The sequence below is a fragment of the Gopherus evgoodei genome, chromosome 12 (assembly GCF_007399415.2).
Source record: "Gopherus evgoodei ecotype Sinaloan lineage chromosome 12, rGopEvg1_v1.p, whole genome shotgun sequence".
Lineage (NCBI taxonomy): Eukaryota > Metazoa > Chordata > Testudines > Testudinidae > Gopherus > Gopherus evgoodei.
This window is the reverse complement of record NC_044333.1, coordinates 8,497,886-8,513,217: the sequence shown is the minus strand read 5'-3', so window position 1 is coordinate 8,513,217 and position 15,332 is coordinate 8,497,886. Positions and strand designations below refer to the sequence as shown.

At 43.9% G+C, this 15,332-nt stretch overlaps 1 protein-coding gene across 7 annotated transcripts in view; it reads left to right on the top strand.

The window, feature by feature from the left end:
• NUP93 (nucleoporin 93) overlaps positions 1-15,332 on the top strand; it is a 131,098-nt gene that overhangs the window by 78,533 nt on the left and 37,233 nt on the right. For all 7 annotated transcript variants that reach the window (XM_030581329.1, XM_030581330.1, XM_030581332.1 and 4 more), the window contains 2 exons: positions 6,472-6,534; positions 8,979-9,107. In XM_030581329.1, coding sequence (XP_030437189.1) covers positions 6,472-6,534; positions 8,979-9,107 — 192 coding nt within the window. The remainder of the gene's footprint in view (positions 1-6,471; positions 6,535-8,978; positions 9,108-15,332) is intronic.

Genomic DNA, 15,332 nt, shown 5'->3' with positions numbered 1-15,332 from the left:
TTCATCTGGAGCTTCCATCACCAATATATAGAGGCCACCACTGAAGAGTGACTTTGTTGCCCACTATATAACTTTCTCTCCCACTGTTTACCTGAAGAAATTTCAGTGTACTCAAAATCCAGTTATTTTAAGAATCTATAACTGGCCGAAAGCTACTGGTTTAACCCAGTTGGGAGGGGAAAAAAGGTCACAAACTGTTTAGTTTATTTTCTCCTTTCTTCCCATGCCAGTGAAAAAGAAAACTTTGCCATCCCATAAAAGGTCCCAGTTCACTGAGCTGGCAACATTTGCGTCCTTGGAGGGCTGGAGCAAGTATTAAAAGTATGGCCTGTTTGGTGGAAGTAATTAAGATCTTTCCATCAGCTAGGTGAGAATCTACTAACCTTATTTATTGCAGTAAATGAAAGAGACTTTCAGTCCTTTATCCGAAGGAGACCACTGAGAGACACCTGCCGTTTCTCAGCAATAATTAATTTTTTACTGAAACTCTTTCTTTCTGGGATTCAAACGTGAGCAGGAAGGTGCTGACTCCAGTCATTTCAGCCTTCCTGTCAGACAATGAAGGCAATAAAACTAACAGACATCAAATGATTCCAAGCTTTGAGAGAGTAATCAAATGGCACAGATGGTCAAGCTTTATGTCTTCTTGGAGTTCTAGCTGTAAAAATAACCTCTTACGCCACCTCCTTAGAAGATAATGCCTTACAAACCAAGGTTCAGGGTTTCTTGTTTTATTTTTTGTTTTTTGTAAATTCTAGAAAAATCTTATTTTACTGTCAGTTATTATGGTAGAAGAGCTTACTTTACCTAGGAAAGTGGTCAGCGTGCCTTAGAATAGATCATGTCGTCTCCTCCCTGAAGTCTTATCCAGCTCTCATGTTTAATTTACAAGTTAACTTTTAGGGCAGGATTAGAGATCCTTTTTGATCAGAGACTGTAACTACATTACTCTGTAAAGTGGACAGAAGTGAGGCTGGATTATTATAGGCAGGGCTGAGCACTGCATACTATTAAGGTAGTCCAGCACTTCCCATTATAAGACCCTGTTTTCAGAAACTTATAAACATGCCGAACTTTAATAATTTGGGCTGAATTTTTCCGTGCCATATGTCTGCCTTAGGCTCATTGTTTTTCTTTGAAAATGTCAGCCAAAATGGTTCAGCCATTTCTGAGAATGAGAGTAGAGAAGATACATTAGTTTGGCACATTAAAAAATTCTGGCAACTTTTTCTTTGAATAGATCTAGCGCCCTCATCTCAGGGACCTGAAATTTGGCAGGGTGGTGACCTTGGTGTCATGGATGTGCCTTTTGCCATCTGCATGAAAATTTGCCCAGAGCTGGCCAAGTTATGAGCCTTAGAAAAATTGCAATTTGTGCATGCTCAGTAGAGACTTGTTAGAGCTTCACAGCTAAATTCCCTGAAGAATCCATCCATCCTGAACTGGGTATTCTGCAGCCTGGTGCTGCAGGCAGGGCCGGCTCTAGCAATTTCGCCGCCCCAAGCACGGTGGCATGCCTTGGGGGGCGCTCTGCCGCCCGCCAGTCCCGCAGCTCCGGTGGACCTGCCGCAGGCATTTCTGCGGACGGTCCACTGGTCCTCTGGCTCCGATGGACCTCCCGCAGGCATTTCTGCGGACGGAGAGCTGGTCCCGCGGCTCTGGTGGAGCTGCCATAGGTGTGTCTAAGGCAGGTCCACCGGAGCTGCCTGCCACCCTCCCAGCAACTGGCAGAGTGCCCCCCGCGGCGTGCCGCCCCAAGCACGCACTTGGTGTGCTGTGCCCTGGAGCTGGCCCTGGCTGCAGGGAACTGAGCAGGACTTTCCCTACAAATGCAGCTCTGGGCTGCTGAGGGCTGGGCATTAGAACTGAGATCAGGGAGAGTATATTTCTTGTGCTGTCATGATCCCCATGCTCACACGCAGGCAGTGAGAAGGAGGAGGATGAAGCTACCTGGTACAGATGCAGACGGGACAAAAGCTGGACCCGGGGAGGGGCTGGTATTGGAGGGTGAGGGAGACGGACTGGCTGGGAAAAGGCTGAGATTGGAATGACAAACACAAGTATTGGAAACTGGGACTGGTAGGGTGAGGGGAATGAGAAAATAGTATGAAGAGCTAGGGTGGGGAATAGAGGACGGGGACAGGACAGAAAAGGTCTATACCCACTAGAGGGCTCCCTTCTCCAGAGTCTGGAATGGAACCCAAGATTCCAGCGTCTTACTATTCCTCTGCTGTCTGCAAATACCTGTGAAACCTGTTGGCAGTGTGTGTCATCCCCCTTAAATGTTGGCTCTCATAGAAGAGAACCTATTGCTGGTATCAGTTAGGCTGTTAGCTCACGTGGAAGAGACCTCTGCAGTAGATCTAAAGGTTCCAACTCTGCTGACAACCCATGTGGGTGTCAAATTTGCAACATTATGGAATTTCTGTTCTCCATTTTGCTTGTTTTAAAATTCCACGAAACTGTTCACACACAAACTATGTTAAAAGAATATTATTAAGGTTGCAAAGTCAAGCACTCAAAAACAATCTTAATCATCCCCTTTGTGTGTATGCATTGTGATATAATCTTGAATTACATGATCACATGGTATTTTTTCCAGAGGACCACTGTCTGATTCAGCCCACTAGATGGACATGCCCTGGAGGATGAATCAAGGTTGTGTAGTGAAGGAGTCTGTTGTCCTTAGGGTCCCTGCTTCTTTTTGTTGCAGAAGTTGGAAGGTGTGTAGTGACTGAGGCAGAGGATTGCAGGAAGTCAAAGCATGATCTCATAGTTAAGGCAGCTGAATGCTGCCCACAAGAACTGGATTCTATATCTGCCTCTGCCACAACATTCCTGTGTGATGCTAGTCAAGTCACTTAAACATAACGTTTCACAGGTTGTCACGAGTTGTGTGTTCCTCTTTTTCTATGGCGCTGACTTGGTATGCTGGGGTCTGATTTGCAGAAGGCTGGGCACTCACAGCTGTGACTGACATCATTGGGAGCTGTGCTTTGCACATATAAAGTATAATGTAATGCTATGTACTTTGAATTATCTGGTCCTTGGGGTCTCAAATTGGCACATAAAATTAGTGAAAACTTAATCTGAAAATCGGTGTGCCTCACTTTCCCAGCTGTAAAATTGGTATAATGCCTCCCCTTCATCTCACAGGAGTGTTGTGAAAATAAATGAATTAATATTTATGGAGTGCATCTCTCTCCCCCTGCCCCCCTCACATCCCAATCCTACCACCCTCCCTGGTTCCAGAGAGAATTTTCCTCAAAGCAGATATATGCAAATATTAATCTGTGCTTAAAACAGAAAACCTTATGCCACTAGGTGGCAATGTAATCAACATATAAGGAATTAGTAGTAGTAGCTGGTCATCCTTTACATTTTTAATGTATGCCAGTTCTGGTTACAGACCCATCTATAACAAGTGCCAGAACTTATTTTTGTTAAAACAAAGCATGAATTAAGTAGCTGGGATTAATTCCAAAGCAGCTGCTGGAAACTCCCCCTTCAGAAGCAGAATGATTAGCTTCCGTGGTTGTCATGTTCCAGACCTGAAGTTTAACATGAGGTACATCTTCATTTTAAATCAATCTGTTTTCTTAGGACAGGCATTGCGAGGTTTGTTCCAGGTTTTTAAATCAATAGAACCATATAGTCCAAGCCAGAAAGGATCATTATGGCCATCTAGTTTGCATAATGCAGGCCACAGAATTTCGCTCAAACTCTTCATCAGGCCCACAACCTCTGGCTGAGCTAGAGCATATCTTTTAGAAGACTTTCAGTCTTGGTTTTAAAACTTCATGGCAGAGAATCTACTGTATCCTCAGGTAAACTGTTCCATTGGTTAATTACCCTCACCGTTAAAAAAATTGCACCTTATTTCTTAGCCAGGTACATGAGCAGTCATCCCATCTCTCACCTCACCTCCCTTGGGGACAATATTCTGGGCTCTGCTCATATCACAGTAACCGCTTTCCCCTGTGAAATCAATGATCTCCTCCCTTCTGCGCTGATGGCTCTTCTCAGGGGAGTTGCAGACTCTAGTACAGGCCCTGGACATCTGAGTTCACGGAGCTCACAGTGAAAGGAGGAGAGTTTAGCTTTACTCAGTGAGGTGAGGAGAGCGTAATTCTTCTCCATTACATCATGATACAGCTCCGTCTGCCACTCCTCGAAGAGAGTTCATTCGTCACAGGAGAAATAGACAGCAACCTCATCAAGAGTCACAGGGACCTGGGATCTCTAGGGTTACACTCAGCACCTTCAGCTTCCATCCCAGCTCTGGGTCTCGGAGGGAGGGTTTTCTCTGTGAAAAATGAACAGCAGTAACATATGGCACAGGAGGCATGTGACATTCTTTGTAATATCAGCGTCCTCCTGGCAGGTATGCTGGACGAAGAGCTTGATATCCTAAAGGCCCTGCTTGTTAAAGATGAGCATTATTGCTCAGAAGGTGCTTAAATTTAAGAGAGAAGGGCTCGAGGAATGACTCCCTGAAGATACCAGCAAACTACCTTGATTACAGATGTTGGGGCGGGGGGGGGGTGTTAGCAGAGGAGCCAGTCAAAGATTCAGTCCTGCCCCAGTCTGTAGGGGACTAGGGCAGTCACTGACAGCTTTAGTGATTAGTCTCCAACCCTATAGTTCAAAGGCAGCACACAAGGATCATCTGTCTTGATTTATCTTTAGAATTTGAAATTCATCCTTTCTGGGTGCTCAATTTTATTTAAAAAAAATCATTCAATAAAGGCAAAACTTACATCACCTGCATAGGCTGTCTGTGTAATGTTGTCGTCAAGTGGCTGGCGCACAGAGAATAGGGACCCTGTTATTGTCAGCTAAAGAGTTCTGTAGTTGCTAAACCGGTTCAGGCCTGGATTTTGGGGGGAACTGAAAAACAAGGCTTCACATTCAGGTTACCTCTGTATGTATGATTTGTATAGCAATTGTCTGACGGTAATACATACACTTGTTACGGTGTGCACACATGTAAAAGGCTCTGGATCTGTAGCGCCAGTGTGTGACTAATCACCCAGAGTCAGTGCCATGTTTGTATTAAAATGCAACCCCCCAAATAAAAAACATAGCACTCAAGATTGTATAAAAATGTCCTCCACTCTGTCACATTGCTCACAGCTTTGCTTGTGTAGGACCTATGGCAGATACCCTCTGTTAAGGGCTCAAACGTGTGAAACTGAGTGCTGTGCTATCCCATGGAAGTCAGTGAGAGTTGAGGAAGTTCGGCACTCCTCAGGAGCCCATCAGCACTAATATGGGAATAAGGAGTGGTACTGATTGTCTGTAAGATCTGTGGGGCAGGGACCATCTGTTTGGGGTGTGTGTGTGCAGTGCATAACACAATTGGACTCAGATTCCTGGTTGGGACCACTAGCTGCTGCCACTACCACATATTCTTTTGATTAGTGCATATAACATCAAAGGTACAACATGCTGAACTCCCAACTCTTAATCTGAGAGCTTTATTCAATTAACGCACAGAGCTTTAAGGTATTCCTATTTTACCAGTCATTGTAATAGATATTTTTAGGGAAAATGAAAGTTGATAGGTAGCTTTTTTGTTTATTTTTAAGGCTTACTAATGAGTTGACTCCAAGTCCAGGGATAGCAAACCTGGATGTTTTGGTAATTGGAGATGCGTTGCAGCAAAGTTACAAAATAAAGATATGTGAATTCTGCTCTAATAATTCTAGTAATTCTAATAATTCTGCATCTTGGTTGGTCTTAGTGCCTGCTTCTGAAGGTAATGAGTGAGATCCACCCCAAATCTTTAAAATACTCTTCATCAGCAAGAACATGTTGTAACACAAAAATAACATGCAGGTACAGGCAAGGTATTAGCTGCAATGGCTTGCATGTTTTGCTAATTTAGACTAGCCATGTATGAGTAAAAAATCATCTGAATAGTTTTTTTTAAAAATCCCCTTTTTATGATGTGCTGAGAGGGAGGTGGGAAGGAGGGAAGAGATTGCAAACTTTTCTAGAGTGTTTTTCAACTGTTTAGTCATTTTACCCATTTGCAATTAATTTCCTTAAGCTTGTATTCATGCTTTCCAGTTGGCCTCTAAAACTCTGCCCTTTCTTGAAGCTGTGAAGTCCAAACCTTCTTTACTTACTAGGGTGCAACAATCTTATCTTAGCTAGAGCTTTAACCCCAGTTCCCTCAAATGGAGAACGAGAGGAAGCAGTTGCTGGGACGCAGAAGAGAATAGAAGCTGAACACTTCACTAGGATTTAATGCATATTAAAACGGGATTAATGTATTTTCATTTTCACATTGAGCTTTATGGGCGTCTTACTGTACCTTGAGTGAAATAAAATGACCTTTAAACTCCTCGGGTGGATTGGGGAGAAAGTTTCTAGCACTTCTTAAAGTTGAAAGAGCTGAGTAGTGCAGTTTGCATCTGATGTAAGGCTGATTTTCAACTGAAACTGTATTTCTCCTTTCCATAGGGATTCCTGAAGAATGAAAAAGATAATGCTCTGCTGTCAGCCATTGAAGAGTCCAGGAAAAGAGTAAGTTGGAAAGGAGTATTAACAAAAAACAAACAAAAAAAATCCTGAAGGACATTTCTACAAATTAAATGCTGTATTTGAGAAACAGGCCAAATTTAAGAGCTTTTTGATTCTTTTCACAGTGTATGGAACAATTACAAATGGCTAGTACTACTTATTCCTTGCTCTATGAATAGAGTAGAATTTGCTTTCGTGTACATAGCCTTTGAAACAGTAGTTTCAGAAAGTCCTTGCAGTATAATGAGTTTGATTCTGAGAATGTGGTAATTCTGTTAATGAGTGGGTTAGCCATTATGGGTTTGACAATAGATCTGAGACACACACAACACAGAGTATTGAACGTTAGAACCTCTTTATTAAAGTGGCAACATCCTCTTGGACTAACAGACGTTTTGGAGCATGAGCTTTCATGGGTGAATACCCACTTCCTCAGATGCATGTCATCCTCTTTGTGACACCTCTTTGTGACACCAAGAAACACTCTGATCCTTACTTCTTAAGAAATGTCTTGAGGAGGGAGCAGACCCCCAAAATGATAACTTTCCATAAAAGGACAATATGCAGTGAATTTGCTATAAGCATGTCTCAATTTACATGTGCATATGATGAGTTGTGATGTTCTATACATACAGTGAGTACTGGTGTTCAGAGTCCAGCAAGAAATCGTGCTATGAGATTTAACTATTGTGTATATATAACATTCAAAGCATCCTTATTAAATGGTTTGCTTTTAGTGGGTAAATGTTCAGAGCTACATTCTTTTTATATAAAAATGATATACGCTGAAGCTGTATGCAAAAATATTGCAGCACTGTGTTTCCATATACACACAAACACTTGTTTTAAAACCTAATTGGTATTTCTGTTTAATCATAAAGGTAGTGACACCACAGTGAAAATATGGAGCCTAGCTGGATCCAGTCTTGACTATATAAGAGTATTTAATATTTTACAATAAGGAAGAAACACAAATCTCATGATCTGCTTATATGCGGGAACCACAATTAAATGTTTTGCTGTCAAATGCCATGGCCTTTTATGAAGTCATATATACTGATGTGTGTTTTTTCCAATTGATGACAGTATCCTAACATTGGGCCATAATGAGATGGAAAAAAATTAGTGCAGCCAACCAATGCCCCATGTTGCATACTGTTGTCCTGGTCAAGGTTAAGGTGGGCTGCCTTCAGCGTCTGTGAGCTACACTCCTGAATGGGATGCTGCCACGGCACTCCCAGCCTGGCAAGCAGATAACAGAAAGTGGGAAGTGTTTTTGCTTTGAAACCTAGCTCACTGAAATCCAATGCCACTTCTGTCCTGGAATCCAACCTCCTACCCCACAAGAAGAGTCAATTAAGTCCTAAAGTATCTCTTCTTGCAGCTTCTAGGTCTTCAGCAGACCAAGTGGTTATTCTGTTATCCTCTGCAGTGATTTCCCCCCCGCCCCCACCCCAAGCAGATGGATTACAGTCCCTGCACTCTGTGTGTTGTTTATAAGACGGAGGCCCTAGTCAGGATCAGGGCCCCATTGTTCTAGGCACTGTACAAACACATACTATGCCACTTAGATATCCCGAATTTTGATCTCTTTTCCCTAGTTTTTTCTTCTTAAATTCTTTAGGGGTGAAGTAATAATACAGTGAAACCTTTAGTTTAACAGAGCTGCCCAAGAGCCCACCAAAACTAGTTGCCTAATAGAGAGGCTGGTCTTTTCAGTGTAGATGGAACAAATTTGACCTGGAAACCTTCCATGCAGAAAGTGAATACACAAGGCAATTCCAAATGCTCCTCTAAACCTAAAAGTGGAGCAGATGTTGAAGACTTCTATTTAATTGGACAATCTGATACAAAATTAAACCTGTAGTTAAGATTTAGAAGAAATATTTTCCTCTCTTGGTACAGCAGGTCTGTGGACAAATACTACATCATCTGTATTTCTCCTCCAGACTTTTTGACAGCAGAAGCTGCAGTTGATACCAGCTGCTGAAAGTTGGGAGTTCAACCAGTTCCCTGTAGTGTGTCTGGTAGAGATGGAATGAACCTCAGATCGCTTTGTGTGTTGCATCAGTAATGTACATCTTTGAATGCAAACCTGTTAATGTTATTTGTATTACAGTAGTGCCTAGCGGCTCCAACCAGGAGCAGGGCTCGTTTATGCAAGGCACTCATTTTACAGAGCTAGACGTGTTAAAATGCCTTTGTTTTGCTAGCCCTTTGCTTGTGTTTGAATCATCAAAAACCTGAACGATAATACCTTCTAAATTATTTACTGCTGGACATTGGCTCTCTCAGTATTTGTTAAACTAGTTAATGTTTTTTTCTTTTGATTCCTGTCTGTGCTTTACTTACAGCAGAACTAATTAGTGGTTATAATTGATATTGTCCTTTAAAGATTGTTTGGGGTTTCTGTGTGTTCCTTAGCTTTAATTTTTCTTTGCTAATAGACCTTCGGTATGGCTGAAGAGTACCACCGAGAATCAATGCTGGTCGAATGGGAACAGGTGAAACAAAGGATCCTTCATACGCTACTTGCTTCAGGAGAAGATGCTCTTGACTTTACCCAAGAAAATGAGGTATTTCTGAAATTTAATAAACATTGCATGTGGTTCTATACAGTACACTCACAGCTAACATTCCAGTGTTGCTGAATTCAATAGGGATTATTTTACAGATATGATTGTATGAAAAAAGAGAGGTAGTGGTATTTAGTTAAAACCGCTAATGAATTCTAAAGTGACCAGGACTTTTTAAAATAATTTTTATTTACTGAGTGATTTGTACAATAGAACACTTATTGTTATTCCAATTTATTATGCAGCAGCTTACACAGGTTGGAACTTGTTAGACACATTGATCCCATCAACACCACTGGGGAGACAGCTCCAAGGCAGCTCTGGTGACATCATTGTAACTGTCTGGGTGTAACTGCGGGTAGTGTCTAATCCTTACTCTTACCCTGTATCTCTCCAATATCATCTTGTACCAGCCTAAACAGATGGTATTCCTTCTGCCTGCGGGGGGGTACAGCTACGTTCACTTGTTTGATTTGGGATGGGCTGACTTGGAGAAATCAAATGAACAGGGAAGTGTGGGAGTGTGATTTGGGTCAGGAGGGTTTTATCCTCCAAATGTCTCTGTGCTGAGACCAGTTTAACTGCAAGCTGCCTCTAATTCACATGCTTCAAACAGCAAATGTCACAACTTGGGCTCCTATTGAAGGTGCCATTTTCTACAGAGGTTGGTGTTTTATGCTTCTGAGACCTCATCTGTATGTTTGTTCAATGCAAATTAATTAAAATGAATAAAAGAGTAACAAAATCATTTAAGGAAACCTGGATACATACATATGTGCAAATAAAAAAAAATTACCTAGTATATTCTTTTTTTCAAGAACTTGACATTGTGAGCAGAACAGCACACAGCTGAGCGCAAAGCTGTGGTAACACTACTTCTTTTGTGCTGGGAGCACCAGGCCAAACTGTGTCCCTGGAGTGTGCAGTTACATCCTAGCCCACCAGCCCCTGTTCCATGCAAAACTATAACCTTGAAGAGGAGAAGCAGCGTATTACTGTGCTTAAAAGCCTGAAAACAGTCCCAGTTTGTTAGCCTTGCTTTTTTTCCCTCCTTTCTTCTGTAGAGCTGCTGCTCATTGGAGCAGTTGATGGCACTGCAAACTGTGGGGTATTATTTTTTTAAAAAATACTGGTGTTAATGGGCTATGGTCTGTATGGGGATTTGGAAATAATTAAAAGTTGTTAATGAAATGTTCCTCTTTGATTGCTGATCTCTTAAATATAGGTTAATCCAGTTAATACATTTCTTTTTATGGAAACACCCTCCCCCTGGAAGGTATTTTACTGGTGCTTTACTGTGGCTTCCCAGCAGGCTGTCCAGCTTTGCTGTATTAGGAATGGCAAATAATGCAAGCTAAACTAATTTAGAACTAGGCAAGACCATCCCATTGTCTACAGACTCCCACGTTGCAAGACTCAGAAGCTATTTTGGTATCTTCCAGCATCTTAATTTTGTGTGTGTGTGTGTGTGTGTATGAGAGAGATATTTAAAGTTTTCTTTTGCTTTTCTTTGAAGCATCGCTATTGGCTGCTGGCAAAAGCTGGATGCTGTAATTAGTAGCCCAACGGACTGCTCTGATTATGGCAAATCTTGTCTTCCAACGTCTTTGATATCAAAATGGACACTAACTTCATCCAAGGCACTTAAGACAGAGTGACATATGGGTGGAAAGAGATTTCCCCCAGTGATTTTTATGAATGAGTTTTATCGAATGATAGTGCAGATCCAGTCTTTATACTCCACTCTCCCCTTCAAAGCTCTTGTGATATCAGTGTGTCATTTCAAGAGCATTTAAGATCCTTGATATATTCCAGTCCTTGCCTTGAGAAGTCAAAGGTCTGAGAGGTTTGAAATGCATCTACTGTGTTAAAAGCCGGTTATCTAACCTCCCCACAGCAGGTTGTTCTTCTAAAGCCTTGTTCCAGTCAAATACGTTTTGTGGGTGTGTGACACAAACAGACCCAGCGTGTAGAATATAGCAGAGACTTAATTGATATCCTTTGGAGATGCAGAATCAGTTGAAAAGGCACAGCTCCAAACACAGCAGGAGGCAAGCCAGCCAGTGAGCCAGTTCTCAGGCTTTGGGCAAGCCAATTTGGGCAGATTGAAATACCAATACATTACTCATGGAAATAAGACCAATTAACAGGCAAAGCTTACAATTCAAAGAAGCCAGCACAGGACTTGCTTCTGAATCCTCCCTCCCCCCGCCAACTATTTCTCCCAAAAAACATGTTGCATGGGAAATGGGAGGAGATCTTGGGTTTTGTGTTACCCATCTAAACCTAGTTGCGTGTTCCAGAACTGCTCATGTAATCAGGCCAGTTCACATTAGCTCTTAGGCTTTTCTTTTGGCCTGTAATTCTGAGCTGCTGCTTTCTGGTCTATCCTGGATCCTCCCTTCCTGTTGTAAAGCTTTGCTGTCAAGCTGCCTGTTCCTGCAGTGACGAAGAGGTACCACTGCTCTAAATCTTCTTTCTGCCCTGTATAGCATGCCTTCACATTCCCTGAGTTCTAGGACTTCATGATACTTTCAGGCAGCACTGCACAAAAATGTGAGTATTTTGATGGGTGTTCTCCCAGCCAGGTCTCCTGCACAGTAATATACTGTGTCTACTGGCCAAGCCATTTGGAGCTCTGACAAAATGTCTGCCCAGGTTTCTGCTTACAAATGTTCATATGCATGTGAGGCTGATGAATAATGCGTCTTTATAAGCATGCAGTTTGGTGCACAGGTGAAAGTAAATCCTCAGCTTAGTACAAATGAAGGAAGAATCCTTTGAAAAGGCAGCATTGTTGAACAAAATTAATTTTAAAAGAGAAGCGTGATGAGAGTGCTGTCTAATGGCAATTTTTGGAAATGGATACTTTTGAAAATAAATATTGCAGTCCCAGAAAAATCTTTTTAAAAGACCTAAATTCTTGGCAGGAAGAAACAAATGAATCATGAAAGCAGAACAAACCATTTAAATCGGAAGACACTACATAAACATAAGGGTGTGGATGTGCATATATAGATTTCCCCAATTCATCCAACACACTTTCTCCCTGTCTTTCTTTTCCTGCTACTGTTGCATTTAAGATAACATAATATGTGTTGCCTTATCAATTGCTAGTCTGTCTGTCTTCTTCTATAATCTCCACCCTTTTAAATATTTGATCACCTCTGCCCTCCTGCCTGAAGAATCCTAAATGACCCCCTTTCCCCATTTCACAGTAGAAATAGCTCTGTGAGGTTGCTGGTTATAAAACGACAGCTTGTACTGTGCTCTGTTGTTCCATTTTGGGGCAGGGAGTGGCAAATGCCCTTTTCCATGTTAACTCGTTGACTTTAGTGTCCGCTTCTTAAAATGAACCTAAAAGTGCTGTCTTCAATTTCCAGTTCAGTTACACGAGGTAATGCTGCTGTTTTTCTTTGAGTGCTTGCTCATGTCGATTCCAAGTAGGTGTGTATGCACCGTGGGCATGGTCATCGGAAGGTTTTTCCCCTAGCGGTACCTGTCGGGTCGGCTGTGGAGCCCCCTGGAGTCACACTTTCATTGTGGTGTATATAGGTCCCTGCCGACCCGCCGCTTCCTCAGTTCCTTCTTACCACCTGTGACGGTCGTTGGAGCAGCTCTTCTCTTGCTACAGCAAGCCATCCCCTAGTGGACTTTTCTTGTTGTACTTGTAAATAGTTGAAAACTTAGTATTAGTTAATTCCAGTAGTCCATAGTTAGTTTAGATAAGTTTTAGTTGGGGGTTTTCTGCCCCATCACGTTTCCCCTCCCAGAGTCTGGGGCATGCCTCGGTCTTAGAGGTTCAAACCGTGTGTATCTTGTCCGAAGCCTTTACCAAAGGGAGACTCGCACAACTCCTGCTTAAAGTGTTTGAGGAAAGCCTTTTAGACTGAGCGGTGCAAAATCTGCAGAGGCCTCTACCCAAGGACTAAGAAGGAGAGGGAGTTTAGACTGAAATTGCGGCTCATGGAGTCTGCCCTCCGTCCGACCCCAAGCCCAGCACTTGGGTATAGCATGCGCGGGCCTCGGTAAGAGAGGCTGTGGCACCGAGAAAGGACTTGGGCTCCAGGGACCCTCAGCACTGCCATTCCCTGGCACCAAACATTACCTCCAGTGCTAGTGCCCGGCACCGCTCCCATTTGCCAATCCCGCACAAAATAAAGTAGACCAACAGAAAGGCAGCCATTGCTTATGATGCCATGGCCACCGCAGTGGCAGGCACTGGCTCAATGGCCCTTCTGGACCCCATGGCCCTACCGCCAACCCCCAGGGCCAGGGTCCAGATCCTTGCCGGTGGTTTCAGAGAAATGGGTCTCTCCATAATGGTCATCTTTATCCCGGGAACCTCTGTGAGGCCAAGAGATTGGCATACAGGCTGGCACTGAGACTGGGGGCAGTACTGAGACGATCACGAGCCCGGAAACCAGCACTGCTTCCTGCACCATGCAGGTCATTTCAGTGCAGGGAGATCAACGCGAGCCAGAAGTCAGAAAGGCCTGATGCCTCCTTGGGTATCTCCCTCATCCTCCCCTGATGAAGCAGTGGCAGGCATATCCACCAGCTGCCAGCCATGGACAACAGAACCCACAAAGAGTTGCTCAGAATTTGGGTATGCAGGCAGAGGAGGTGTTGGAGGAGACTGACCCCATGGTTGACATTCTCATGCCTGAAGGTCTCTCAAGGATGGCTTTGCCCCTCATTAAGACATAACACTGCTAAAGTGTTGTGGCACATGCCCACCTCTCTTCCCTCCATGGCCAAAGGGGTGGGGAGGAAATATTTTGTGCCTTCAAAAGGGTATGAGTACCTAGCCGGGCACACTCGGGGTGGAGGCTGCCAACCGAAAGGAAAGGTAAGGACAACTGGGACCAACTCCTAAGTCCAAGGAGGAGAAGAAGCTGGATTTCTTCGGTAGGAAGGTGTATTCTACCAGGGGGCTCCAGCTTCACGTTGCCAACCAGCAGGCAGTCGTTAGCTGCTACAGTTTTAACTCTTGGAACATGTCCAAATTCAAGGAGCTACTGCCAGTGGACTCCCGCTTGGAGTTTTCTGCTGTCCTCAAGGAAGACAAGGTAGTCGTTAGGATCTCCTTACAGGCTTCTGTAGAATCAGCAGACTCAACAACCTGGACTATGTCGACAGCCGTAGCCATAAGAAGGAGCTCGTGGCTTCAGGTGTCAGGATTACCGCACAAAGTCCAGCAGACAATTCAAGAATTGCTGTTCCACTGAGGGCTTTTCTCGGTGCAAACAGACTCTAAGCTCCACAGCCTGAAAGATTCACGGCCACTCTGAAGTCCCTGGGGCTTTATATGCCAGCTCCCGAGAGGAAGCAATTTAAGCCACAGCCTGCCCTTGGCTTCTATCCTGCTCCCCCTAGACGGGACTATAGCAGGAAGCAGGGCAGAAGTAGTAGATGGAGACCCTCTCAGTCCTCCTCTAACCAGGGCCAGGGTTCAGCAAAGCAAACCTCAGTCTCCAAGCCAAACTTTTGAAGGTGTGCATGGGGGCGATGCAGCAGTTCAGATCCCAGATCCTTCCCCTTCTTTCATGAATTGTCTATCCCATTTCTACCATGCTTCAGCACAAATCACCTCAGGCCAATGGGTCTTGAGCACGGTAGAATTGGGATATTCTCTGCAATTCTGTTCCCTCCCTCCTTCCTCGTCCCTCTTCAGGGACCCTTCTCACAAGCAACTCCTCATGCAGGACGTGCAATCACTCCTACTACTCAAGGCGATAGAGGAAGTCCCGCTAGCGTTCAGGGGCAGGGCATTCTATTCCCAGTATTTCCAAATCCCGAAGGCCCAGGGAGGACTCATACCTGTTTTAGACCTGCAAAACCCCAACAGATTCATGAAGAAGATAAAGTTCCACATGGTCTCCCTGGCTTCCATTGTCGCCTGCCTGGATCCGGGGGACTGGTATGCCACCCTCCACTTGAAGGACGCTTACTTTCACATGTCTATAGTCCTGTCCCACAGATGGTTCCTCCACTTTGTGGTCAACAACACTCACTATCAGTTTACGGTTCCCCTCTTTGGCCACTCGGCGGCCCCTGGAGTGTTCACCAAGTGCGTGTCAGTCGTGTCAGCCTTCCTGCAGAAACAGCAGGTGCAAGTATTCCTGTGCCTCAATGACTCGCTAATCAAAGGCCGCTTCAGGGCCCAAGTGGAGGCCCATGCGAGCCTAGTTCGGATGATGTTCCATAGGCTCGGCCTGATAC